At 49.9% G+C, this 27,116-nt stretch overlaps 5 protein-coding genes across 5 annotated transcripts; all 5 read right to left on the reverse strand.

Moving 5' to 3' along the window:
• Nucleotides 1-338: 338 nt before the first annotated feature.
• Nucleotides 339-2,609, reverse strand: LOC100847713 (EKC/KEOPS complex subunit LAGE3-like). The gene is made up of 3 exons (XM_024988678.2): nt 2,081-2,609; nt 1,463-1,588; nt 339-1,247 (listed from the first exon to the last, which is right to left on the reverse strand). The coding sequence occupies exons 1-3, from the start codon at nt 2,419-2,421 to the stop codon at nt 1,118-1,120; spliced, it is 597 nt and encodes a 198-aa protein (XP_024844446.1). The 5' UTR covers nt 2,422-2,609; the 3' UTR covers nt 339-1,117.
• Nucleotides 2,610-6,175: 3,566 nt separating this feature from the next.
• Nucleotides 6,176-7,947, reverse strand: LOC112445106 (cancer/testis antigen 1-like). The gene is made up of 4 exons (XM_059883944.1): nt 7,762-7,947; nt 7,307-7,667; nt 6,689-6,814; nt 6,176-6,473 (listed from the first exon to the last, which is right to left on the reverse strand). The coding sequence occupies exons 1-4, from the start codon at nt 7,853-7,855 to the stop codon at nt 6,344-6,346; spliced, it is 711 nt and encodes a 236-aa protein (XP_059739927.1). The 5' UTR covers nt 7,856-7,947; the 3' UTR covers nt 6,176-6,343.
• A 3,478-nt stretch (nt 7,948-11,425) lies between these two features.
• Nucleotides 11,426-13,774, reverse strand: LOC112445100 (EKC/KEOPS complex subunit LAGE3-like). Its single transcript, XM_024988636.2, has 3 exons — nt 12,556-13,774; nt 11,938-12,063; nt 11,426-11,722 (listed from the first exon to the last, which is right to left on the reverse strand). The coding sequence occupies exons 1-3, from the start codon at nt 12,894-12,896 to the stop codon at nt 11,593-11,595; spliced, it is 597 nt and encodes a 198-aa protein (XP_024844404.1). The 5' UTR covers nt 12,897-13,774; the 3' UTR covers nt 11,426-11,592.
• A 2,876-nt stretch (nt 13,775-16,650) lies between these two features.
• LOC112445067 (EKC/KEOPS complex subunit LAGE3-like) lies at nt 16,651-19,712 on the reverse strand. The gene is made up of 4 exons (XM_059883593.1): nt 18,237-19,712; nt 17,782-18,142; nt 17,164-17,289; nt 16,651-16,948 (listed from the first exon to the last, which is right to left on the reverse strand). Exons 1-4 carry the CDS (start codon nt 18,328-18,330, stop codon nt 16,819-16,821), a joined length of 711 nt encoding a protein of 236 aa, XP_059739576.1. The 5' UTR covers nt 18,331-19,712; the 3' UTR covers nt 16,651-16,818.
• A 2,185-nt stretch (nt 19,713-21,897) lies between these two features.
• LOC132344268 (cancer/testis antigen 1-like) lies at nt 21,898-24,930 on the reverse strand. The gene is made up of 3 exons (XM_059883592.1): nt 23,027-24,930; nt 22,409-22,534; nt 21,898-22,193 (listed from the first exon to the last, which is right to left on the reverse strand). Exons 1-3 carry the CDS (start codon nt 23,365-23,367, stop codon nt 21,929-21,931), a joined length of 732 nt encoding a protein of 243 aa, XP_059739575.1. The 5' UTR covers nt 23,368-24,930; the 3' UTR covers nt 21,898-21,928.
• Between the last annotated feature and the right edge of the window lie 2,186 nt (nt 24,931-27,116).

The following is a 27,116-nucleotide window of genomic DNA, read 5'->3' on the forward strand; positions in this document are numbered from 1 at the left end:
AAGTGTTGGAGCTTTCATTTTAACAGAAATCCGTTAAAATGCATCAGTTGGAAAGAAATGTGTATTTATTTACAGACAAAAAGATTGTCTATGTACGAAGTCCAATGGGACTTAGAAAAGAGGTACTACAATTAATTAGTGAGTTTAGCAAGGTTTCAGGATACAAGGATACTCTTGAGAGAACTGGACTGCAAGAACAGACCAGTCGATCCTAAAGGAAATCAACCCTGAAAATTCATTGGATGGTCTCATGCTGATCCTGAAGCTCCTAAACTTTGGCTACCTGATGTGAAGGGCCAACTACCTGGAAGAGACCCTGATACTGGAGAAGACTGAAGGCAACAGGAGAAGGGGGAGACAGAGGATGAGATGGTTAGATAGCATAACCCACTCAATGGACATGAATTTGAGTAAATTCCAGGAGATAGTGGAGGACAAAGGAGACTGGTATGCTACAGTCCATGGGGGCACAAATAGTTGGCCATGAACTATAGACTGAAAAACATCATTCAGGTGTTATATGAAAAGTGAAAAGTGCACTTGCTCTGTGGAGTCCAACTCCTTGCAACCCCATGAATTGTAGCCTGCAAGCTCCCCTTTCCAGGATTTCTCCAGGTAAAAATACTGGAGTGGATTGCCATTACCTTCTCCGGAGGATATTCCCAATCCAGAGATTGAACCTGGTCTACCACACTGCAGGCAGATTCTTTACCATCTGAGCCACCAGGGAAGACGTCTGGTAATTTATCTTAACATTTAATATAACTATAAAATGAGAAAATTTTCCAAAATTAATACCGAATGACAGTATACAACTTTCTTATTCTCCCACTTCTTACATTGTCTTCAATTATGTTGTAGTCCTCGAATACCTGGATCTCAGAACCTCCCCTCCAACTGAAAGACAAATGCAGTATGAGGAAGTGCAGAAGCCAAAAATAAAGTCAGAGACAGCACAAAAGCTTAGTTTTATTTTCTGCAGTTAACAATCACCAAACAACTATGTAGACACTGAGCCCCCAAAAGCAGCACAGACATGAGATGAAGCCCGATCAAAGTACTGCAGAAAGCAATGCCCTGGGGAACGACACCTGAAGCTACGGCACACAGGGTAGGTTTAAACCCCTCTTCCGTGCCGAGAAACGGGGGCCCCATAGTGCTGCAAGGACCGTATCACCAGGGAAAGCTGCTCCAGACAGAAACCGATGGACCTCTGGAGCAGGCCAGGGTCTTCAGCAGTCAATCGGCTAAAAGGGAGGGAAAATGAAATTCAACTTTCTGCCGAGAAGGAGGAAGAGGAGCATGTCCTCCCTCTGTTCCCGCACACCGACAAGCCCAGAGCACCACACTTTTCCTTTAGGCTTAACCCGTCCATTATGGCTCCTCCTGGGCCCAGACTGGCCTTGGCCACCACCCAGCACCCACCACCCTCTCCCCGGCCCTGGACCCCTTTAGAACTCACAGAACCATCATGCGGCCATTAACGTAGAGCTCCTTCCGAATCCGCCCTCGCAACTGAGTACGTGTAGTCAGGAAGTGGCGGGCAAGGTCCGCTTCCGCGTGTGATGAGAAAGGCACACTGAGGCTTCTGGTGGACATATGGTTAAGGCACCATCCGCATTTCTCATTTTGCCTGTACATCAGGATCCTTGCTCCCTGAGGCCTGCCTTCTCGCACAAGGAGGCCGCCTAGAAAGTCCGGACCTTGCAGCCTATACTCTGAGTACACCCTGGATATCACTGCACAACCCTCTGGATCCCTTCAGGTTGCTTTTCCTCACTACCATCTGCACTACACATTTTGCCTGTATGACAGGCTCCCTGCTCACGGAAACATGCCTTCTACCACAAGGCCACTGCCAGACACCCTGGATATCACTGCCCGACTCTGTGGTTCCTTTCAGGTTGCTTTTCCTCAATATCTTCCACTGGCAGCCAGACCACCCCTGACCCATATCCTCCAGCCCCCCAGAGTACCCTCCTCCTACACTTTAGAACCACTTGCAACCCCCCAAACCACCCCTAGTCCACACCCGGCCCCCTCGGCTGCCTGACCCACCATGGTTCCTGGAATAGGATACAACTGGAGGATTCGGTTACTCAGAACTGCAGCTCCAGGTGCAGCGCCTTCACCAGGCCCTGGAGCGTGTGATGGCCCCGGGATCTGCGGAATGGCGCCGGCTGCACCACCTGACTCTCCTGCAGCGCTGGGGCTTCTGGGACCAGCCAGGACACGAGCGCCTCCATGAACTCCACGACTCACAGAGGAATCAGGGCAAGCTGGGTCTCTAGGGTCATCCTGGCCACCAGCGCCACCCGGCTCGCTGCAGCTGCCCTGTGCTGTGCCCGTTGCAAATTCCACGGCACCTGGGTCTTCATCTGCTGGCCTGCTGGCTCCTCCACTGTGCGTGTCGGACTCCATCTTGAACCCTCTCCCCCAACCTGTGGAGTGGGAAGGACTGAACCCCCCCTACAGAACCCAGGTGTGTACTGCGACCTGCAGCTCAGCATAGGCAGAGCGCCTGCGCACACTCAGCCTGGTCCTGCCCCTCGATTGGTTCCCACCGAACAGTTGTTCCCGCGATGACTGCAGGCTCTCGGGCAATGGACGCCCCCTGCTGAAATTTCATGTGTTAGTGTGCCGTGTCACCCCCTTCCGCTTGTGCGGACACACACCCATGTGGTCTGGGTGCTCTAAGTCAGCCCTGCCTAGGCCCAGAGTCCTGGTAAACGGCTTAGTGGTGATGCCTCTCGGGGCATGGGGGTGGGGGGTGGGGGGTGGGCAGCTCCTCAGTCCGCATGCTCAAGCAGACACTGCCACACTCCACAGCGCACGTGACTGTTTCTGGGCCAAGCCTGCAAACCCCAAGTGAGCCCTTGTCACTGTGCACCTCCAAGTCTGTGCCGTTGCCAACCTGGCCACGCTCACAGGTGACCATCCTGCTGAGCGCAGGTCCTTGTCATCAACTTCCGGAAGGCAGTGGGGCCCCTTTGGGTCACGCCTGGTCTGTCCCTCTTGTGTCCACACATAGCTCATGTGCGGATTTGTGTGTCTTTAAGTAGGTGCAACACATGGGCATCTTCCTGTCCAAGTCTGTATGTGTGTGTGCCCGAGAAAGATAGTGCCTACGCACATGTGTGTGTACCTGTGTGTGAGAGAGCATGTGGTCAGGTGCATGCACATGGGAGTATAAGTGTGTTTGTGTACAGGGTCATGCACTTGGGTGTGTGTGTGTGTGTGTGACAGAGAGCACGTGTCAGAGGCATGCAGATTGGCATCTCTGTGTGCTTTGTTCATGCACAGGCACCTTTGCAAGGTGGTGGATGGGGAACCGGTCCTGGAGTCCTGAGACTAGGGATGCAGAGTGGACTGTGCTTGGCCGCCTGAGGAGGGAAGCGAGGACTACTGTTGGACTCACTGGAGACGGCATGGGGCTGGGCCTCTTGGGGCTGTAGGCACACAGACGGCATGGAATCCAGGCTAGGGGCTTACCCATGCCCGCCAGAAGCACCGGTGCGAACAGCCTCACACAAGGGCTGCTGGAAGGACCATGGCCCCCAGGAAACCCCTAGTCGCATGGCCTCTGCTGGCACATCTCTCTCGGGCCTTCCGTCTCCAGGAACAAGGTCTTCTAGCTCTCTGGAGGGCTGTAGCTGCCAGGTGCCCTCAACTGGGAGGTGACCCTGTGTTTGCTGGCATGCTGGGTGCGAGTCTATTTCTGTGTCTGGAAGGGGTCAACAGACACAGTGCTGCTATGGGCGATGACGGGGCTCGGGCGCCACTATCTGATAGGGGGTGTGTGTCTGCTGGGGAACCACTGGTGCCACAGGAGGTGAGTGGAATAGGGCTACTGCCCAAGGAGGGGACAGGTACTTCAATCGGTCTGCTTGATCCTCACTGCCTAGCTGGATAGGCCTCTCGGTGGCCTCCAAAACGAAGGCCAGCAGCCTTCCCCACCCACAGTTGTAGGGATTAGATTTTCCTCCATTATCACCTTTAGTTGGAGGAGTTTTGTAGGTGACCTTGATCAGACTAAGAAAGTCTGTTTGTAGTCCTAGGTTTCCAAGAGTTTTTAAGATAGTGGTTCTCGAATATTGTCAAATGCTTTTGTGGCATCTATCCAAATGAACATATGGTTTTTCTCCTGTGGTTTCTTCATTGATGAATAATGCTGGTTGAAGATATGTTAATGCATAACCAATCTTTCATTCTTGGGATAGATCTCTTTTGGTCCTAATGCTTTATATATTGCTGGATTAAATTTGCTAACATTTCATTTTTTTGCTTAATGAAGAATAAGTTCTATAGTTTTCTTTTCTTGCAATGTCTTCAACCAGTTTTGGTATTTTGGAAGGCTGGCCTCATAATTATTTGAGAACTGTTTAATCTCCTCTACGTTATGAAAGAATTTGTATGGAATTGGTGATATTTCTCCTTTATGTGTTTCATAGCATTCACTACTTAAGTCACATGGGCCTGTAGTTTTCTGTTCCAAATCTTTGATAGACCTAGGGATATCTAGGGTTTTTACTTTCTTCTTGAGTTAGTTTTGGGCATTTTGGTCATTCAAGGAATTTGTTGATTTCATCTATTTCTGCAAATTTTTTTGGCTTTCCTCTTTTTACATTTATTTATTTATTTTAATCGGAGGCTCATTACTTTAGAATATTGTTCTGGTTTTTGCCATACATTGACATGAATCAGCCATGTGTGTACATGTGTCCCACATTCTGAATCCCACTCCCACTTCCCTCCCTATCCAATTCCTCAGGGTCATCCCGGTGCACCGGCCCTGAGCTCCCTGTCTTATGCATCGAACCTGGACTGACAATCTATTTCTCTTGTGGTAATATATATGTTTCAAAGCTATTGTCTCAAATCATCCCACCCTCACCTTCTCCCAAACAGTCCAAAAGCATATTCTTTATCTCTGTGTGTCTTTTGCTTTCTTGCATATAGGGTCATCGTTACCATCTTTCTAAATTCGATACATGTGCATTATTATACCGTATTGGCATTTTTCTTTGTGACTTACTTCACCCTGTATAAAAGGCTCCAGTTTCATCCACCTCGTTAGAACTGATTCCAATGTGTTCTTTTTAATAGCCATCCAACTGTCTCATCCTCCATCGTCCCCTTATCTTCCTGCCTTCAAACGTTCCCAGCATTAGGGGCTTTGCCAATGAGCCACCTCTTCAAATCAGGTGGCCAAAGTGTTGGAGCTTTCATTTTAAAAGAAATCAGTGAAAACGCATAAATTGGAAAGAAAGAAAGAAATGTGTATTTATTTACAGACAAAATGACTGTCTACGTATGAAGTCCAGTGGGACATAGAAAAGAGCTATTACAATTAATTAGTGAGTATAGCAAGGTTTCAGGGTACACGGATACTCTTGAGAGGACTTGGACTGCAAGGAGAACAGACCAGTCAATCCTAAAGGAAATCAACCCTGAATATTCATTGGACAGACTCAAGCTGATCCTGAAGCTCCTATACTTTGGCTACCTGATGTGAAGGGCCAACTACCTGGAAGAGACCCTGATGCTGGGGAAGACTGAAGGCAACAGGAGAAGGGGGAGTCAGAGGATGAGATGATTAGATAGCAGAACCCACTCAATGGACATGAATTTGAGCGAATTCCAGGAGATAGTGGAGGACAAAGGAGACTGGTATGCTACAGTCCATGGGGGCACAAATAGTTGGCCATGAATTATAGACTGAAAAACAGCATCATTCAGGTGTTATATGAAAAGTGAAAAGTGCACTTGCTCTGTGGAGTCCAACTCCTTGCAACCCCATGAATTGTAGCCTGCAAGCTCCTCTGTCCAGGATTTCTCCAGGCAAAAATACTGGAGTGGATTGCCATTACCTTCTCCAGAGGATATTCACAACCCAGAGTTTGAACCCAGTCTGCCACACTGCAGGCAGATTCTTTACCATCTGAGCCACCAGGGAAGGCCTCTGGTAATTTGTCTTAACATTTAATATAACTATAAAATGAGAGAATATTCCAATATTAATACCGAATGACAGTATACAACTTTCTTATTCTCCCACTTCTTACATTGTCTTCAATTACGGTGTAGTCCTCAAATATCTGAATCTCAGAACCTCCCCTCCAACTGAAAGACAAATGCAGTATGAGGAAGTGCAGAAGCTAAAAATAAAGTCAGAGACAGCACAAAAGCTCAGTTTTATTTTCTGCAGGTAACAATCACCAAACAACTATGTAGACACTGAGCCCCCCAAAGCAGCACAGACGTAAGATGAAGCCCGATCAAAGTACTGCAGAAAGCAATGCCCTGGGGAACGACACCTGAAGCTACGGCACACAGGGTAGGTTTAAACCCCTCTTCTGTGCCGAGAAACGGGGGCCCCATAGTCCTGCAAGGACCGCATCACCAGGGAAAGCTGCTCCAGACAGAAGACGATGGAGTTCTGGAGCAGGCCAGGGTCTTCAGCAGTCAATCGGCTAAAAGGGAGGGAAAATGAAATTCAACTTTCTGCCGAGAAGGAGGAAGAGGAGCATGTCCTCCCTCTGTTCCCGCACACCGACAAGCCCAGAGCACCACACTTTTCCTTTAGGCTTAACCCGTCCATTATGGCTCCTCCTGGGCCCAGACTGGCCTTGGCCACCACCCAGCACCCACCACCCTCTCCCCGGCCCTGGACCCCTTTAGAACTCACAGAACCATCATGCGGCCATTAACGTAGAGCTCCTTCCGAATCCGCCCTCGCAATTGAGTACGTGTAGTCAGGAAGTGGCGGGCAAGGTCCGCTTCCGCGTGTGATGAGAAAGGCACACTGAGGCTTCTGGTGGACATATGGTTAAGGCACCATCCGCATTTCTCATTTTGCCTGTACGTCAGGATCCTTGCTCCCTGAGGCCTGCCTTCTCGCACAAGGAGGCCGCCTAGAAAGTCCGGACCTTTCAGCCTATACTCTGAGTACACCCTGGATATCACTGCACAACCCTCTGGATCCCTTCAGGTTGCTTTTCCTCACTACCATCTGCACCACACATTTTGCCTGTACGACAGGCTCCCTGCTCACGGAAACATGCCTTCTACCACAAGGCCACTGCCAGACACCCTGGATATCACTGCCCGACTCTGTGGTTCCTTTCAGGTTGCTTTTCCTCAATATCTTCCACTGGCAGCCAGACCACCCCTGACCCATATCCTCCAGCCCCCCAGAGTACCCTCCTCCTACACTTTAGAACCACTTGCAACCCCCCAAACCACCCCTAGTCCACACCCGGCCCCCTCGGCTGCCTGGCCCACCATGGTTCCTGGAATAGGATACAACTGGAGGATTCGGTTACTCAGAACTGCAGCTCCAGGTGCAGCGCCTTCACCAGGCCCTGGAGCGTGTGATGGCCCCGGGATCTGCGGAATGGCGCCGGCTGCGCCACCTGACTCTCCTGCAGCGCTGGGGCTTCTGGGACCAGCCAGGACACGAGCGCCTCCATGAACTCTACGACTCACGGCGTAACCAGGGCAAGCTGGGTCTCTAGGGTCATCCTGGCCACCAGCGCCACCAGGCTTGCTGCAGCTGCCCTGTGCTGTGCCCGTTGCAAATTCCACGGCACCTGGGTCTTCATCTGCTGGACTGCTGGCTCCTCCACCGTGCGCGTCAGACTCCATCTTGAACCCTCTCCCCCAACCTGCGGAGCGGGAAAGACTGAACCCTCTCTACAGAACCCAAGCATGTACTGAGACCTGCAGCTCAGCATAGGCAGAGCGCCTGCGCACACTCACCCTGGTCCTGCTTCTCGATTGGTTCCCACCGAGCATTCGTTCCCATGATGACTGCAGGCTCTCGGGCAATGGACGCCCCCTGCTGAAATTTCATGCGTTAGTGTGCCGTGTCGCCCCCTTCCGCCTGTGCAGACACACACCCATGTGGTCTGGGTGCTCTAAGTCAGCCCTGCCTTGGCCCGGAGACCTGGTAAACGGCTTAGTGGTGATGCCTCAGGGGGCGTGGGGGAGGGGCGGGGGGCAGCTCCTCAGTCCGCATGCTCAAGCAGACACTGCCACACTTTGCAGCCCACGTGACTGTTTCTGGTCCAAGCCTGCAAACCCCAAGTGAGCCCTGGTCCCTGTGCACCTCCAAGTCTGTGCCGTTGCCAACCTGGCCACCCTCACAGGTGACCATCCTGCTGAGCGCAGGTCCTTGTCATGAACTTCTGGAAGGCAGTGGGGCCCCCTTGTGTCACGCCTGGTCTGTCCCTCTGGTGTCCACACGAAGCTCATGTGCGAATTTGTATGTCTCTAAGTAAGTGCAACACATGGGCATCTTCCTGTCCATGTCTGTATGTGTGTGTGCCCGAGAAAGATAGTGCCTATGCACAGGTGCTAGCACATGTGTGTGTACCTGTGTGTGAGAGAGCATGTGGTCAGGTGCATGCACATGGGAGTATAAGTGTGTTTGTGTACAGGGTCATGCACTTGGGGTGTGTGTGTGTGTGTGTGTGTGTGTGTGTGTGAGAGACAGAGAGCACGTGTCAGAGGCATGCAGATTGGCATCTCTGTGTGCTTTGTTCATGCACAGGTGCCTTTGCAAGGTGGTGGATGGGGAACCGGTCCTGGAGTCCTGAGACTAGGGATGCAGAGTGGACTGTGCTTGGCCGCCTGAGGAGGGAAGCGAGGACTACTGTTGGACTCACTGGAGACGGCATGGGGCTGGGCCTCTTGGGGCTGTAGGCACACAGACGGCATGGAATCCAGGCTAGGGGCTTACCCATGCCCGCCAGAAGCACCGGTGTGAACAGCCTCACACAAGGGCTGCTGGAAGGACCATGGCCCTCAGGAAACCCCTAGTCGCATGGCCTCTGCTGGCACAACTCTCACGGGCCTTCCACCTCCAGGAACAAGGTCTTCTAGCTCTCTGGAGGGCTGTAGCTGCCAGGTGCCCTCAACTGGGAGGTGACCCTGTGTCTGCTGGCATGCTGGGTGCTGGTCTATTTCTGTGTCTGGAAGGGGTCAAGTCAACAGACACAGTGCTGCTGGGGGCGATGACGGGGCTCGGGTACCACCATCTGATTGATGGTGTGCATCTGCCGGGGAACCATTGGTGCCACGGGAAGTGAGTGGATCAGGGCCACTGCCCAAGGAGGCGACAGGTACTTCAATCAGTCCACTTGATTCTCACTGCCTGGCTGGATAGGCCTCTCAGTGGCCTCCAAATCGAAGGCCAGCAGCCTTCCCCACCCACAGTTGTAGGGATTAGATTTTCCTCCATTATCACCTTTAGTTGGAGGAGTTTTGTAGGTGACCTTGATCAGACTAAGAAAGTCTGTTTTTAGTCCTAGGTTTCCAAGAGATTTTAAGATAGTGGTTCTCGAATATTGTCAAATGCTTTTGTGGCATCTATCCAAATGATCATGTGGTTTTTCTCCTGTGTTCTTCATATGATGAATAATGCTGGTTGAAGATATGTTAATGCATAACCAATCTTTCATTCTTGGGATAGATCTCTTTTGGTCTTAATGATTTATATATTGCTGGATTAAATTTGCTAACATTTCATTTTTTTGCTTAATGAAGAATAAGTTCTATAGTTTTCTTTTCTTGCAATGCCTTCATCCAGTTTTGGTATTTTGGAAGGCTGGCCTCATAATGATTTGAGAACTGTTTAATCTCCTCTACATTAGGAAAGAATTTGTATGGTTTTGGTGATGTTTCTCCCTTATGTGTTTCATAGCATTCCCTACTTAAGTCACATGGGCCTGGAGTTTTCTGTTCCAAACCCTTGATAGACCTAGGGATATCTAGGGTTTTCACTTTCTTCTTGAGTTCGTTTTGGGAATTTTGGTCATTCAAGGAATTTGTTGATTTCATCTACTTTTGCAAACTTTTTTTAGCTTTCCTCTTTTTACATTTATATATTTAATTGGAGGCTCATTAATTTACAATAGTGTTCTGGTTTTTGCGGTACATTGACATGAATCAGCCATGTGTGTACATGTGTCCCACATTCTGAATCCCACTCCCACTTCCCTCCCTATCCAATTCCTCAGGGTCATCCCGGCCCACCGGCCCTGAGTGCCCTGTCTCATGCATCGAACCTGAACTGACGATCAATTTCTCGTGTGGTAATACACATGTTTCAATGCTATTGTCTCAAATCATCCCACCCTCGCCTTCTCCCAAACAGTCCAACAGCCTGTTCTTTATCTCTGTGTCTCCTTTGCTTTCTTGCATATAGGGTCATGGTTACCATCTTTCTAAATTCGATATATATGCATTATTATACCGTATTGGCGTTTTTCTTTGTGACTTACTTCACCCTGTATAAAAGGCTCCAGTTTCATCCACCTCGTTAGAACTGATTCCAATGTGTTCTTTTTAATAGCCATCCAACCATCTCATCCTCCATCGTCCCCTTATCTTCCTGCCTTCAAACGTTCCCAGCATTAGGGGCTTTGCCAATGAGCCACCTCTTCAAATCAGGTGGCCAAAGTGTTGGAGCTTTCATTTTAAAAGAAATCAGTGAAAACGCATAAATTGGAAAGAAAGAAAGAAATGTGTATTTATTTACAGACAAAATGACTGTCTACGTATGAAGTCCAGTGGGACGTAGAAAAGAGCTATTACAATTAATTAGTGAGTATAGCAAGGTTTCAGGGTACACGGATACTCTTGAGAGGACTTGGACTGCAAGGAGAACAGACCAGTCAATCCTAAAGGAAATCAACCCTGAATATTCATTGGACGGACTCAAGCTGATCCTGAAGCTCCTATACTTTGGCTACCTGATGTGAAGGGCCAACTACCTGGAAGAGACCCTGATGCTGGGGAAGACTGAAGGCAACAGGAGAAGGGGGAGACAGAGGATGAGATGGTTAGATAGCATAACCCACTCAATGGACATGAATTTGAGTAAATTCCAGGAGATAGTGGAGGACAAAGGAGACTGGTATGCTACAGTCCATGGGGGCACAAATAGTTGGCCATGAACTATAGACTGAAAAACATCATTCAGGTGTTATATGAAAAGTGAAAAGTGCACTTGCTCTGTGGAGTCCAACTCCTTGCAACCCCATGAATTGTAGCCTGCAAGCTCCCCTTTCCAGGATTTCTCCAGGTAAAAATACTGGAGTGGATTGCCATTACCTTCTCCGGAGGATATTCCCAATCCAGAGATTGAACCTGGTCTACCACACTGCAGGCAGATTCTTTACCATCTGAGCCACCAGGGAAGACGTCTGGTAATTTATCTTAACATTTAATATAACTATAAAATGAGAAAATTTTCCAAAATTAATACCGAATGACAGTATACAACTTTCTTATTCTCCCACTTCTTACATTGTCTTCAATTATGTTGTAGTCCTCGAATACCTGGATCTCAGAACCTCCCCTCCAACTGAAAGACAAATGCAGTATGAGGAAGTGCAGAAGCCAAAAATAAAGTCAGAGACAGCACAAAAGCTTAGTTTTATTTTCTGCAGTTAACAATCACCAAACAAACTATGTAGACACTGAGCCCCCAAAAGCAGCACAGACATGAGATGAAGCCCGATCAAAGTACTGCAGAAAGCAATGCCCTGGGGAATGACACCTGAAGCTACGGCACACAGGGTAGGTTTAAACCCCTCTTCCGTGCCGAGAAACGGGGGCCCCATAGTGCTGCAAGGACCGTATCACCAGGGAAAGCTGCTCCAGACAGAAACCGATGGACCTCTGGAGCAGGCCAGGGTCTTCAGCAGTCAATCGGCTAAAAGGGAGGGAAAATGAAATTCAACTTTCTGCCGAGAAGGAGGAAGAGGAGCATGTCCTCCCTCTGTTCCCGCACACCGACAAGCCCAGAGCACCACACTTTTCCTTTAGGCTTAACCCGTCCATTATGGCTCCTCCTGGGCCCAGACTGGCCTTGGCCACCACCCAGCACCCACCACCCTCTCCCCGGCCCTGGACCCCTTTAGAACTCACAGAACCATCATGCGGCCATTAACGTAGAGCTCCTTCCGAATCCGCCCTCGCAATTGAGTACGTGTAGTCAGGAAGTGGCGGGCAAGGTCCGCTTCCGCGTGTGATGAGAAAGGCACACTGAGGCTTCTGGTGGACATATGGTTAAGGCACCATCCGCATTTCTCATTTTGCCTGTACGTCAGGATCCTTGCTCCCTGAGGCCTGCCTTCTCGCACAAGGAGGCCGCCTAGAAAGTCCGGACCTTTCAGCCTATACTCTGAGTACACCCTGGATATCACTGCACAACCCTCTGGATCCCTTCAGGTTGCTTTTCCTCACTACCATCCGCACTACACATTTTGCCTGTACGACAGGCTCCCTGCTCACGGAAACATGCCTTCTACCACAAGGCCACTGCCAGACACCCTGGATATCACTGCCCGACTCTGTGGTTCCTTTCAGGTTGCTTTTCCTCAATATCTTCCACTGGCAGCCAGACCACCCCTGACCCATATCCTCCAGCCCCCCAGAGTACCCTCCTCCTACACTTTAGAACCACTTGCAACCCCCCAAACCACCCCTAGTCCACACCCGGCCCCCTCGGCTGCCTGACCCACCATGGTTCCTGGAATAGGATACAACTGGAGGATTCGGTTACTCAGAACTGCAGCTCCAGGTGCAGCGCCTTCACCAGGCCCTGGAGCGTGTGATGGCCCCGGGATCTGCGGAATGGCGCCGGCTGCGCCACCTGACTCTCCTGCAGCGCTGGGGCTTCTGGGACCAGCCAGGACACGAGCGCCTCCATGAACTCCACGACTCACAGAGGAATCAGGGCAAGCTGGGTCTCTAGGGTCATCCTGGCCACCAGCGCCACCCGGCTCGCTGCAGCTGCCCTGTGCTGTGCCCGTTGCAAATTCCACGGCACCTGGGTCTTCATCTGCTGGCCTGCTGGCTCCTCCACTGTGCGTGTCGGACTCCATCTTGAACCCTCTCCCCCAACCTGTGGAGTGGGAAGGACTGAACCCCCCCTACAGAACCCAGGCGTGTACTGCGACCTGCAGCTCAGCATAGGCAGAGCGCCTGCGCACACTCAGCCTGGTCCTGCCCCTCGATTGGTTCCCACCGAACAGTTGTTCCCGCGATGACTGCAGGCTCTCGGGCAATGGACGCCCCCTGCTGAAATTTCATGTGTTAGTGTGCCGTGTCACCCCCTTCCGCTTGTGCGGACACACACCCATGTGGTCTGGGTGCTCTAAGTCAGCCCTGCCTAGGCCCGGAGACCTGGTAAACGGCTTAGTGGTGATGCCTCTCGGGGCATGGGGGTGGGGGGTGGGGGGTGGGCAGCTCCTCAGTCCGCATGCTCAAGCAGACACTGCCACACTCCACAGCGCACGTGACTGTTTCTGGGCCAAGCCTGCAAACCCCAAGTGAGCCCTTGTCACTGTGCACCTCCAAGTCTGTGCCGTTGCCAACCTGGCCACGCTCACAGGTGACCATCCTGCTGAGCGCAGGTCCTTGTCATCAACTTCCGGAAGGCAGTGGGGCCCCTTTGGGTCACGCCTGGTCTGTCCCTCTTGTGTCCACACATAGCTCATGTGCGGATTTGTGTGTCTTTAAGTAGGTGCAACACATGGGCATCTTCCTGTCCAAGTCTGTATGTGTGTGTGCCCGAGAAAGATAGTGCCTACGCACATGTGTGTGTACCTGTGTGTGAGAGAGCATGTGGTCAGGTGCATGCACATGGGAGTATAAGTGTGTTTGTGTACAGGGTCATGCACTTGGGTGTGTGTGTGTGTGTGTGACAGAGAGCACGTGTCAGAGGCATGCAGATTGGCATCTCTGTGTGCTTTGTTCATGCACAGGCACCTTTGCAAGGTGGTGGATGGGGAACCGGTCCTGGAGTCCTGAGACTAGGGATACAGAGTGGACTGTGCTTGGCCGCCTGAGGAGGGAAGCGAGGACTACTGTTGGACTCACTGGAGACGGCATGGGGCTGGGCCTCTTGGGGCTGTAGGCACACAGACGGCATGGAATCCAGGCTAGGGGCTTACCCATGCCCGCCAGAGGCACCGGTGCGAACAGCCTCACACAAGGGCTGCTGGAAGGACCATGGCCCCCAGGAAACCCCTAGTCGCATGGCCTCTGCTGGCACATCTCTCTCGGGCCTTCCGTCTCCAGGAACAAGGTCTTCTAGCTCTCTGGAGGGCTGTAGCTGCCAGGTGCCCTCAACTGGGAGGTGACCCTGTGTTTGCTGGCATGCTGGGTGCGAGTCTATTTCTGTGTCTGGAAGGGGTCAACAGACACAGTGCTGCTATGGGCGATGACGGGGCTCGGGCGCCACTATCTGATAGGGGGTGTGTGTCTGCTGGGGAACCACTGGTGCCACAGGAGGTGAGTGGAATAGGGCTACTGCCCAAGGAGGGGACAGGTACTTCAATCGGTCTGCTTGATCCTCACTGCCTAGCTGGATAGGCCTCTCGGTGGCCTCCAAAACGAAGGCCAGCAGCCTTCCCCACCCACAGTTGTAGGGATTAGATTTTCCTCCATTATCACCTTTAGTTGGAGGAGTTTTGTAGGTGACCTTGATCAGACTAAGAAAGTCTGTTTGTAGTCCTAGGTTTCCAAGAGTTTTTAAGATAGTGGTTCTCGAATATTGTCAAATGCTTTTGTGGCATCTATCCAAATGAACATATGGTTTTTCTCCTGTGGTTTCTTCATTGATGAATAATGCTGGTTGAAGATATGTTAATGCATAACCAATCTTTCATTCTTGGGATAGATCTCTTTTGGTCCTAATGCTTTATATATTGCTGGATTAAATTTGCTAACATTTCATTTTTTTGCTTAATGAAGAATAAGTTCTATAGTTTTCTTTTCTTGCAATGTCTTCAACCAGTTTTGGTATTTTGGAAGGCTGGCCTCATAATTATTTGAGAACTGTTTAATCTCCTCTACGTTATGAAAGAATTTGTATGGAATTGGTGATATTTCTCCTTTATGTGTTTCATAGCATTCACTACTTAAGTCACATGGGCCTGTAGTTTTCTGTTCCAAATCTTTGATAGACCTAGGGATATCTAGGGTTTTTACTTTCTTCTTGAGTTAGTTTTGGGCATTTTGGTCATTCAAGGAATTTGTTGATTTCATCTATTTCTGCAAAATTTTTTGGCTTTCCTCTTTTTACATTTATTTATTTATTTTAATCGGAGGCTCATTACTTTAGAATATTGTTCTGGTTTTTGCCATACATTGACATGAATCAGCCATGTGTGTACATGTGTCCCACATTCTGAATCCCACTCCCACTTCCCTCCCTATCCAATTCCTCAGGGTCATCCCGGTGCACCGGCCCTGAGCTCCCTGTCTTATGCATCGAACCTGGACTGACAATCTATTTCTCTTGTGGTAATATATATGTTTCAAAGCTATTGTCTCAAATCATCCCACCCTCACCTTCTCCCAAACAGTCCAAAAGCATATTCTTTATCTCTGTGTGTCTTTTGCTTTCTTGCATATAGGGTCATCGTTACCATCTTTCTAAATTCGATACATGTGCATTATTATACCGTATTGGCATTTTTCTTTGTGACTTACTTCACCCTGTATAAAAGGCTCCAGTTTCATCCACCTCGTTAGAACTGATTCCAATGTGTTCTTTTTAATAGCCATCCAACCGTCTCATCCTCCATCGTCCCCTTATCTTCCTGCCTTCAAACGTTCCCAGCATTAGGGGCTTTGCCAATGAGCCACCTCTTCAAATCAGGTGGCCAAAGTGTTGGAGCTTTCATTTTAAAAGAAATCAGTGAAAACGCATAAATTGGAAAGAAAGAAAGAAATGTGTATTTATTTACAGACAAAATGACTGTCTACGTATGAAGTCCAGTGGGACATAGAAAAGAGCTATTACAATTAATTAGTGAGTATAGCAAGGTTTCAGGGTACACGGATACTCTTGAGAGGACTTGGACTGCAAGGAGAACAGACCAGTCAATCCTAAAGGAAATCAACCCTGAATATTCATTGGACAGACTCAAGCTGATCCTGAAGCTCCTATACTTTGGCTACCTGATGTGAAGGGCCAACTACCTGGAAGAGACCCTGATGCTGGGGAAGACTGAAGGCAACAGGAGAAGGGGGAGTCAGAGGATGAGATGATTAGATAGCAGAACCCACTCAATGGACATGAATTTGAGCGAATTCCAGGAGATAGTGGAGGACAAAGGAGACTGGTATGCTACAGTCCATGGGGGCACAAATAGTTGGCCATGAATTATAGACTGAAAAACAGCATCATTCAGGTGTTATATGAAAAGTGAAAAGTGCACTTGCTCTGTGGAGTCCAACTCCTTGCAACCCCATGAATTGTAGCCTGCAAGCTCCTCTGTCCAGGATTTCTCCAGGCAAAAATACTGGAGTGGATTGCCATTACCTTCTCCAGAGGATATTCACAACCCAGAGTTTGAACCCAGTCTGCCACACTGCAGGCAGATTCTTTACCATCTGAGCCACCAGGGAAGGCCTCTGGTAATTTGTCTTAACATTTAATATAACTATAAAATGAGAGAATATTCCAATATTAATACCGAATGACAGTATACAACTTTCTTATTCTCCCACTTCTTACATTGTCTTCAATTACGGTGTAGTCCTCAAATATCTGAATCTCAGAACCTCCCCTCCAACTGAAAGACAAATGCAGTATGAGGAAGTGCAGAAGCTAAAAATAAAGTCAGAGACAGCACAAAAGCTCAGTTTTATTTTCTGCAGGTAACAATCACCAAACAACTATGTAGACACTGAGCCCCCCAAAGCAGCACAGACGTAAGATGAAGCCCGATCAAAGTACTGCAGAAAGCAATGCCCTGGGGAACGACACCTGAAGCTACGGCACACAGGGTAGGTTTAAACCCCTCTTCTGTGCCGAGAAACGGGGGCCCCATAGTCCTGCAAGGACCGCATCACCAGGGAAAGCTGCTCCAGACAGAAGACGATGGAGTTCTGGAGCAGGCCAGGGTCTTCAGCAGTCAATCGGCTAAAAGGGAGGGAAAATGAAATTCAACTTTCTGCCGAGAAGGAGGAAGAGGAGCATGTCCTCCCTCTGTTCCCGCACACCGACAAGCCCAGAGCACCACACTTTTCCTTTAGGCTTAACCCGTCCATTATGGCTCCTCCTGGGCCCAGACTGGCCTTGGCCACCACCCAGCACCCACCACCCTCTCCCCGGCCCTGGACCCCTTTAGAACTCACAGAACCATCATGCGGCCATTAACGTAGAGCTCCTTCCGAATCCGCCCTCGCAATTGAGTACGTGTAGTCAGGAAGTGGCGGGCAAGGTCCGCTTCCGCGTGTGATGAGAAAGGCACACTGAGGCTTCTGGTGGACATATGGTTAAGGCACCATCCGCATTTCTCATTTTGCCTGTACGTCAGGATCCTTGCTCCCTGAGGCCTGCCTTCTCGCACAAGGAGGCCGCCTAGAAAGTCCGGACCTTTCAGCCTATACTCTGAGTACACCCTGGATATCACTGCACAACCCTCTGGATCCCTTCAGGTTGCTTTTCCTCACTACCATCTGCACCACACATTTTGCCTGTACGACAGGCTCCCTGCTCACGGAAACATGCCTTCTACCACAAGGCCACTGCCAGACACCCTGGATATCACTGCCCGACTCTGTGGTTCCTTTCAGGTTGCTTTTCCTCAATATCTTCCACTGGCAGCCAGACCACCCCTGACCCATATCCTCCAGCCCCCCAGAGTACCCTCCTCCTACACTCTAGAACCACTTGCAACCCCCCAAACCACCCCTAGTCCACACCCGGCCCCCTCGGCTGCCTGGCCCACCATGGTTCCTGGAATAGGATACAACTGGAGGATTCGGTTACTCAGAACTGCAGCTCCAGGTGCAGCGCCTTCACCAGGCCCTGGAGCGTGTGATGGCCCCGGGATCTGCGGAATGGCGCCGGCTGCGCCACCTGACTCTCCTGCAGCGCTGGGGCTTCTGGGACCAGCCAGGACACGAGCGCCTCCATGAACTCCACGACTCACGGCGTAACCAGGGCAAGCTGGGTCTCTAGGGTCATCCTGGCCACCAGCGCCACCAGGCTTGCTGCAGCTGCCCTGTGCTGTGCCCGTTGCAAATTCCACGGCACCTGGGTCTTCATCTGCTGGACTGCTGGCTCCTCCACCGTGCGCGTCAGACTCCATCTTGAACCCTCTCCCCCAACCTGCGGAGCGGGAAAGACTGAACCCTCTCTACAGAACCCAAGCATGTACTGAGACCTGCAGCTCAGCATAGGCAGAGCGCCTGCGCACACTCACCCTGGTCCTGCTTCTCGATTGGTTCCCACCGAGCATTCGTTCCCATGATGACTGCAGGCTCTCGGGCAATGGACGCCCCCTGCTGAAATTTCATGCGTTAGTGTGCCGTGTCGCCCCCTTCCGCCTGTGCAGACACACACCCATGTGGTCTGGGTGCTCTAAGTCAGCCCTGCCTTGGCCCGGAGACCTGGTAAACGGCTTAGTGGTGATGCCTCAGGGGGCGTGGGGGAGGGGCGGGGGGCAGCTCCTCAGTCCGCATGCTCAAGCAGACACTGCCACACTTTGCAGCCCACGTGACTGTTTCTGGTCCAAGCCTGCAAACCCCAAGTGAGCCCTGGTCCCTGTGCACCTCCAAGTCTGTGCCGTTGCCAACCTGGCCACCCTCACAGGTGACCATCCTGCTGAGCACAGGTCCTTGCCATGAACTTCTGGAAGGCAGTGGGGCCCCCTTGTGTCACGCCTGGTCTGTCCCTCTGGTGTCCACACGAAGCTCATGTGCGAATTTGTATGTCTCTAAGTAAGTGCAACACATGGGCATCTTCCTGTCCATGTCTGTATGTGTGTGTGCCCGAGAAAGATAGTGCCTATGCACAGGTGCTAGCACATGTGTGTGTACCTGTGTGTGAGAGAGCATGTGGTCAGGTGCATGCACATGGGAGTATAAGTGTGTTTGTGTACAGGGTCATGCACTTGGGTGTGTGTGTGTGTGTGTGTGTGTGTGTGTGTGAGACAGAGAGCACGTGTCAGAGGCATGCAGATTGGCATCTCTGTGTGCTTTGTTCATGCACAGGTGCCTTTGCAAGGTGGTGGATGGGGAACCGGTCCTGGAGTCCTGAGACTAGGGATGCAGAGTGGACTGTGCTTGGCCGCCTGAGGAGGGAAGCGAGGACTACTGTTGGACTCACTGGAGACGGCATGGGGCTGGGCCTCTTGGGGCTGTAGGCACACAGACGGCATGGAATCCAGGCTAGGGGCTTACCCATGCCCGCCAGAAGCACCGGTGTGAACAGCCTCACACAAGGGCTGCTGGAAGGACCATGGCCCTCAGGAAACCCCTAGTCGCATGGCCTCTGCTGGCACAACTCTCACGGGCCTTCCACCTCCAGGAACAAGGTCTTCTAGCTCTCTGGAGGGCTGTAGCTGCCAGGTGCCCTCAACTGGGAGGTGACCCTGTGTCTGCTGGCATGCTGGGTGCTGGTCTATTTCTGTGTCTGGAAGGGGTCAAGTCAACAGACACAGTGCTGCTGGGGGCGATGACGGGGCTCAGGTACCACCATCTGATTGATGGTGTGCATCTGCCGGGGAACCATTGGTGCCACGGGAAGTGAGTGGATCAGGGCCACTGCCCAAGGAGGCGACAGGTACTTCAATCAGTCCACTTGATTCTCACTGCCTGGCTGGATAGGCCTCTCAGTGGCCTCCAAATCGAAGGCCAGCAGCCTTCCCCACCCACAGTTGTAGGGATTAGATTTTCCTCCATTATCACCTTTAGTTGGAGGAGTTTTGTAGGTGACCTTGATCAGACTAAGAAAGTCTGTTTGTAGTCCTAGGTTTCCAAGAGATTTTAAGATAGTGGTTCTCGAATATTGTCAAATGCTTTTGTGGCATCTATCCAAATGATCATGTGGTTTTTCTCCTGTGTTCTTCATATGATGAATAATGCTGGTTGAAGATATGTTAATGCATAACCAATCTTTCATTCTTGGGATAGATCTCTTTTGGTCTTAATGATTTATATATTGCTGGATTAAATTTGCTAACATTTCATTTTTTTGCTTAATGAAGAATAAGTTCTATAGTTTTCTTTTCTTGCAATGCCTTCATCCAGTTTTGGTATTTTGGAAGGCTGGCCTCATAATGATTTGAGAACTGTTTAATCTCCTCTACATTAGGAAAGAATTTGTATGGTTTTGGTGATGTTTCTCCCTTATGTGTTTCATAGCATTCCCTACTTAAGTCACATGGGCCTGGAGTTTTCTGTTCCAAACCCTTGATAGACCTAGGGATATCTAGGGTTTTCACTTTCTTCTTGAGTTCGTTTTGGGAATTTTGGTCATTCAAGGAATTTGTTGATTTCATCTACTTTTGCAAACTTTTTTAAGCTTTCCTCTTTTTACATTTATATATTTAATTGGAGGCTCATTAATTTACAATAGTGTTCTGGTTTTTGCCGTACATTGACATGAATCAGCCATGTGTGTACATGTGTCCCACATTCTGAATCCCACTCCCACTTCCCTCCCTATCCAATTCCTCAGGGTCATCCCGGCCCACCGGCCCTGAGTGCCCTGTCTCATGCATCGAACCTGAACTGACGATCAATTTCTCGTGTGGTAATACACATGTTTCAATGCTATTGTCTCAAATCATCCCACCCTCGCCTTCTCCCAAACAGTCCAACAGCCTGTTCTTTATCTCTGTGTCTCCTTTGCTTTCTTGCATATAGGGTCATGGTTACCATCTTTCTAAATTCGATATATATGCATTATTATACCGTATTGGCGTTTTTCTTTGTGACTTACTTCACCCTGTATAAAAGGCTCCAGTTTCATCCACCTCGTTAGAACTGATTCCAATGTGTTCTTTTTAATAGCCATCCAACCATCTCATCCTCCATCGTCCCCTTATCTTCCTGCCTTCAAACGTTCCCAGCATTAGGGGCTTTGCCAATGAGCCACCTCTTCAAATCAGGTGGCCAAAGTGTTGGAGCTTTCATTTTAAAAGAAATCAGTGAAAACGCATAAATTGGAAAGAAAGAAAGAAATGTGTATTTATTTACAGACAAAATGACTGTCTACGTATGAAGTCCAGTGGGACGTAGAAAAGAGCTATTACAATTAATTAGTGAGTATAGCAAGGTTTCAGGGTACACGGATACTCTTGAGAGGACTTGGACTGCAAGGAGAACAGACCAGTCAATCCTAAAGGAAATCAACCCTGAATATTCATTGGACGGACTCAAGCTGATCCTGAAGCTCCTATACTTTGGCTACCTGATATGAAGGGCCAACTACCTGGAAGAGACCCTGATGCTGGGGAAGACTGAAGGCAACAGGAGAAGGGGGAGACAGAGGATGAGATGGTTAGATAGCATAACCCACTCAATGGACATGAATTTGAGTAAATTCCAGGAGATAGTGGAGGACAAAGGAGACTGGTATGCTACAGTCCATGGGGGCACAAATAGTTGGCCATGAACTATAGACTGAAAAACATCATTCAGGTGTTATATGAAAAGTGAAAAGTGCACTTGCTCTGTGGAGTCCAACTCCTTGCAACCCCATGAATTGTAGCCTGCAAGCTCCCCTTTCCAGGATTTCTCCAGGTAAAAATACTGGAGTGGATTGCCATTACCTTCTCCGGAGGATATTCCCAATCCAGAGATTGAACCTGGTCTACCACACTGCAGGCAGATTCTTTACCATCTGAGCCACCAGGGAAGACGTCTGGTAATTTATCTTAACATTTAATATAACTATAAAATGAGAAAATTTTCCAAAATTAATACCGAATGACAGTATACAACTTTCTTATTCTCCCACTTCTTACATTGTCTTCAATTATGTTGTAGTCCTCGAATACCTGGATCTCAGAACCTCCCCTCCAACTGAAAGACAAATGCAGTATGAGGAAGTGCAGAAGCCAAAAATAAAGTCAGAGACAGCACAAAAGCTTAGTTTTATTTTCTGCAGTTAACAATCACCAAACAAACTATGTAGACACTGAGCCCCCAAAAGCAGCACAGACATGAGATGAAGCCCGATCAAAGTACTGCAGAAAGCAATGCCCTGGGGAATGACACCTGAAGCTACGGCACACAGGGTAGGTTTAAACCCCTCTTCCGTGCCGAGAAACGGGGCCCCATAGTGCTGCAAGGACCGTATCACCAGGGAAAGCTGCTCCAGACAGAAACCGATGGACCTCTGGAGCAGGCCAGGGTCTTCAGCAGTCAATCGGCTAAAAGGGAGGGAAAATGAAATTCAACTTTCTGCCGAGAAGGAGGAAGAGGAGCATGTCCTCCCTCTGTTCCCGCACACCGACAAGCCCAGAGCACCACACTTTTCCTTTAGGCTTAACCCGTCCATTATGGCTCCTCCTGGGCCCAGACTGGCCTTGGCCACCACCCAGCACCCACCACCCTCTCCCCGGCCCTGGACCCCTTTAGAACTCACAGAACCATCATGCGGCCATTAACGTAGAGCTCCTTCCGAATCCGCCCTCGCAATTGAGTACGTGTAGTCAGGAAGTGGCGGGCAAGGTCCGCTTCCGCGTGTGATGAGAAAGGCACACTGAGGCTTCTGGTGGACATATGGTTAAGGCACCATCCGCATTTCTCATTTTGCCTGTACGTCAGGATCCTTGCTCCCTGAGGCCTGCCTTCTCGCACAAGGAGGCCGCCTAGAAAGTCCGGACCTTTCAGCCTATACTCTGAGTACACCCTGGATATCACTGCACAACCCTCTGGATCCCTTCAGGTTGCTTTTCCTCACTACCATCCGCACTACACATTTTGCCTGTACGACAGGCTCCCTGCTCACGGAAACATGCCTTCTACCACAAGGCCACTGCCAGACACCCTGGATATCACTGCCCGACTCTGTGGTTCCTTTCAGGTTGCTTTTCCTCAATATCTTCCACTGGCAGCCAGACCACCCCTGACCCATATCCTCCAGCCCCCCAGAGTACCCTCCTCCTACACTCTAGAACCACTTGCAACCCCCCAAACCACCCCTAGTCCACACCCGGCCCCCTCGGCTGCCTGGCCCACCATGGTTCCTGGAATAGGATACAACTGGAGGATTCGGTTACTCAGAACTGCAGCTCCAGGTGCAGCGCCTTCACCAGGCCCTGGAGCGTGTGATGGCCCCGGGATCTGCGGAATGGCGCCGGCTGCGCCACCTGACTCTCCTGCAGCGCTGGGGCTTCTGGGACCAGCCAGGACACGAGCGCCTCCATGAACTCCACGACTCACAGAGGAATCAGGGCAAGCTGGGTCTCTAGGGTCATCCTGGCCACCAGCGCCACCCGGCTCGCTGCAGCTGCCCTGTGCTGTGCCCGTTGCAAATTCCACGGCACCTGGGTCTTCATCTGCTGGCCTGCTGGCTCCTCCACTGTGCGTGTCGGACTCCATCTTGAACCCTCTCCCCCAACCTGTGGAGTGGGAAGGACTGAACCCCCCCTACAGAACCCAGGCGTGTACTGCGACCTGCAGCTCAGCATAGGCAGAGCGCCTGCGCACACTCAGCCTGGTCCTGCCCCTCGATTGGTTCCCACCGAACAGTTGTTCCCGCGATGACTGCAGGCTCTCGGGCAATGGACGCCCCCTGCTGAAATTTCATGTGTTAGTGTGCCGTGTCACCCCCTTCCGCTTGTGCGGACACACACCCATGTGGTCTGGGTGCTCTAAGTCAGCCCTGCCTAGGCCCGGAGACCTGGTAAACGGCTTAGTGGTGATGCCTCTCGGGGCATGGGGGTGGGGGGTGGGGGGTGGGCAGCTCCTCAGTCCGCATGCTCAAGCAGACACTGCCACACTCCACAGCGCACGTGACTGTTTCTGGGCCAAGCCTGCAAACCCCAAGTGAGCCCTTGTCACTGTGCACCTCCAAGTCTGTGCCGTTGCCAACCTGGCCACGCTCACAGGTGACCATCCTGCTGAGCGCAGGTCCTTGTCATCAACTTCCGGAAGGCAGTGGGGCCCCTTTGGGTCACGCCTGGTCTGTCCCTCTTGTGTCCACACATAGCTCATGTGCGGATTTGTGTGTCTTTAAGTAGGTGCAACACATGGGCATCTTCCTGTCCAAGTCTGTATGTGTGTGTGCCCGAGAAAGATAGTGCCTACGCACATGTGTGTGTACCTGTGTGTGAGAGAGCATGTGGTCAGGTGCATGCACATGGGAGTATAAGTGTGTTTGTGTACAGGGTCATGCACTTGGGTGTGTGTGTGTGTGTGTGACAGAGAGCACGTGTCAGAGGCATGCAGATTGGCATCTCTGTGTGCTTTGTTCATGCACAGGCACCTTTGCAAGGTGGTGGATGGGGAACCGGTCCTGGAGTCCTGAGACTAGGGATACAGAGTGGACTGTGCTTGGCCGCCTGAGGAGGGAAGCGAGGACTACTGTTGGACTCACTGGAGACGGCATGGGGCTGGGCCTCTTGGGGCTGTAGGCACACAGACGGCATGGAATCCAGGCTAGGGGCTTACCCATGCCCGCCAGAAGCACCGGTGCGAACAGCCTCACACAAGGGCTGCTGGAAGGACCATGGCCCCCAGGAAACCCCTAGTCGCATGGCCTCTGCTGGCACATCTCTCTCGGGCCTTCCGTCTCCAGGAACAAGGTCTTCTAGCTCTCTGGAGGGCTGTAGCTGCCAGGTGCCCTCAACTGGGAGGTGACCCTGTGTTTGCTGGCATGCTGGGTGCGAGTCTATTTCTGTGTCTGGAAGGGGTCAACAGACACAGTGCTGCTATGGGCGATGACGGGGCTCGGGCGCCACTATCTGATAGGGGGTGTGTGTCTGCTGGGGAACCACTGGTGCCACAGGAGGTGAGTGGAATAGGGCTACTGCCCAAGGAGGGGACAGGTACTTCAATCGGTCTGCTTGATCCTCACTGCCTAGCTGGATAGGCCTCTCGGTGGCCTCCAAAACGAAGGCCAGCAGCCTTCCCCACCCACAGTTGTAGGGATTAGATTTTCCTCCATTATCACCTTTAGTTGGAGGAGTTTTGTAGGTGACCTTGATCAGACTAAGAAAGTCTGTTTGTAGTCCTAGGTTTCCAAGAGTTTTTAAGATAGTGGTTCTCGAATATTGTCAAATGCTTTTGTGGCATCTATCCAAATGAACATATGGTTTTTCTCCTGTGGTTTCTTCATTGATGAATAATGCTGGTTGAAGATATGTTAATGCATAACCAATCTTTCATTCTTGGGATAGATCTCTTTTGGTCCTAATGCTTTATATATTGCTGGATTAAATTTGCTAACATTTCATTTTTTTGCTTAATGAAGAATAAGTTCTATAGTTTTCTTTTCTTGCAATGTCTTCAACCAGTTTTGGTATTTTGGAAGGCTGGCCTCATAATTATTTGAGAACTGTTTAATCTCCTCTACGTTATGAAAGAATTTGTATGGAATTGGTGATATTTCTCCTTTATGTGTTTCATAGCATTCACTACTTAAGTCACATGGGCCTGTAGTTTTCTGTTCCAAATCTTTGATAGACCTAGGGATATCTAGGGTTTTTACTTTCTTCTTGAGTTAGTTTTGGGCATTTTGGTCATTCAAGGAATTTGTTGATTTCATCTATTTCTGCAAAATTTTTTGGCTTTCCTCTTTTTACATTTATTTATTTATTTTAATCGGAGGCTCATTACTTTAGAATATTGTTCTGGTTTTTGCCATACATTGACATGAATCAGCCATGTGTGTACATGTGTCCCACATTCTGAATCCCACTCCCACTTCCCTCCCTATCCAATTCCTCAGGGTCATCCCGGTGCACCGGCCCTGAGCTCCCTGTCTTATGCATCGAACCTGGACTGACAATCTATTTCTCTTGTGGTAATATATATGTTTCAAAGCTATTGTCTCAAATCATCCCACCCTCACCTTCTCCCAAACAGTCCAAAAGCATATTCTTTATCTCTGTGTGTCTTTTGCTTTCTTGCATATAGGGTCATCGTTACCATCTTTCTAAATTCGATACATGTGCATTATTATACCGTATTGGCATTTTTCTTTGTGACTTACTTCACCCTGTATAAAAGGCTCCAGTTTCATCCACCTCGTTAGAACTGATTCCAATGTGTTCTTTTTAATAGCCATCCAACCGTCTCATCCTCCATCGTCCCCTTATCTTCCTGCCTTCAAACGTTCCCAGCATTAGGGGCTTTGCCAGTGAGCCACCTCTTCAAATCAGGTGGCCAAAGTGTTGGAGCTTTCATTTTAAAAGAAATCAGTGAAAACGCATAAATTGGAAAGAAAGAAAGAACTGTGTATTTATTTACAGACAAAATGACTGTCTACGTATGAAGTCCAGTGGGACATAGAAAAGAGCTATTACAATTAATTAGTGAGTATAGCAAGGTTTCAGGGTACACGGATACTCTTGAGAGGACTTGGACTGCAAGGAGAACAGACCAGTCAATCCTAAAGGAAATCAACCCTGAATATTCATTGGACGGACTCATGCTGATCCTGAAGCTCCTATACTTTGGCTACCTGATGTGAAGGGCCAACTACCTGGAAGATACCCTGATGCTGGGGAAGACTGAAGGCAACAGGAGAAGGGGGAGACAGAGGATGAGAAGGGTAGATAGCATAACCCACTCAATGGACATGAATTTGAGCAAATTCCAGGAGATAGTGGAGGACAAAGGAGTCTGGTATGCTACAGTCCATGGGGGCACAAATAGTTGGCCATGAATTACAGACTGAAAAACAACATCCTTCAGGTGTTATATGAAAAGTGAAAAGTGCACTTGCTCTGTGGAGTCCAACTCCTTGCAAGCCCATGAATTGTAGCCTGCAAGCTCCACTGTCCAGGATTTCTCCAGGCAAAAATACTGGAGTGGATTGCCATTACCTTCTCCAGAGGATATTCCCAACCCAGAGATTGAACCCGGTCTGCCACACTGCAGGCAGATTCTTTACCATCTGAGCCACCAGGGAAGGCCTCTGGTAATTTATCTTAACATTTAATATAACTATAAAATCATAAAATATTCCAAAATTAATACCAAATGACAGTATACAACTTTCTTATTCTCCCACTTCTTACATTGTCTTCAATTACGTTGTAGTCCTCGAATATCTGGATCTCAGAACCTCCCCTCCAACTGAAAGACACATGCAGTATGAGGAAGTGCAGAAGCTAAAAATAAAG

The sequence above is a fragment of the Bos taurus genome, chromosome X (assembly GCF_002263795.3).
Source record: "Bos taurus isolate L1 Dominette 01449 registration number 42190680 breed Hereford chromosome X, ARS-UCD2.0, whole genome shotgun sequence".
Classification (NCBI taxonomy): Eukaryota; Metazoa; Chordata; class Mammalia; order Artiodactyla; family Bovidae; genus Bos; species Bos taurus.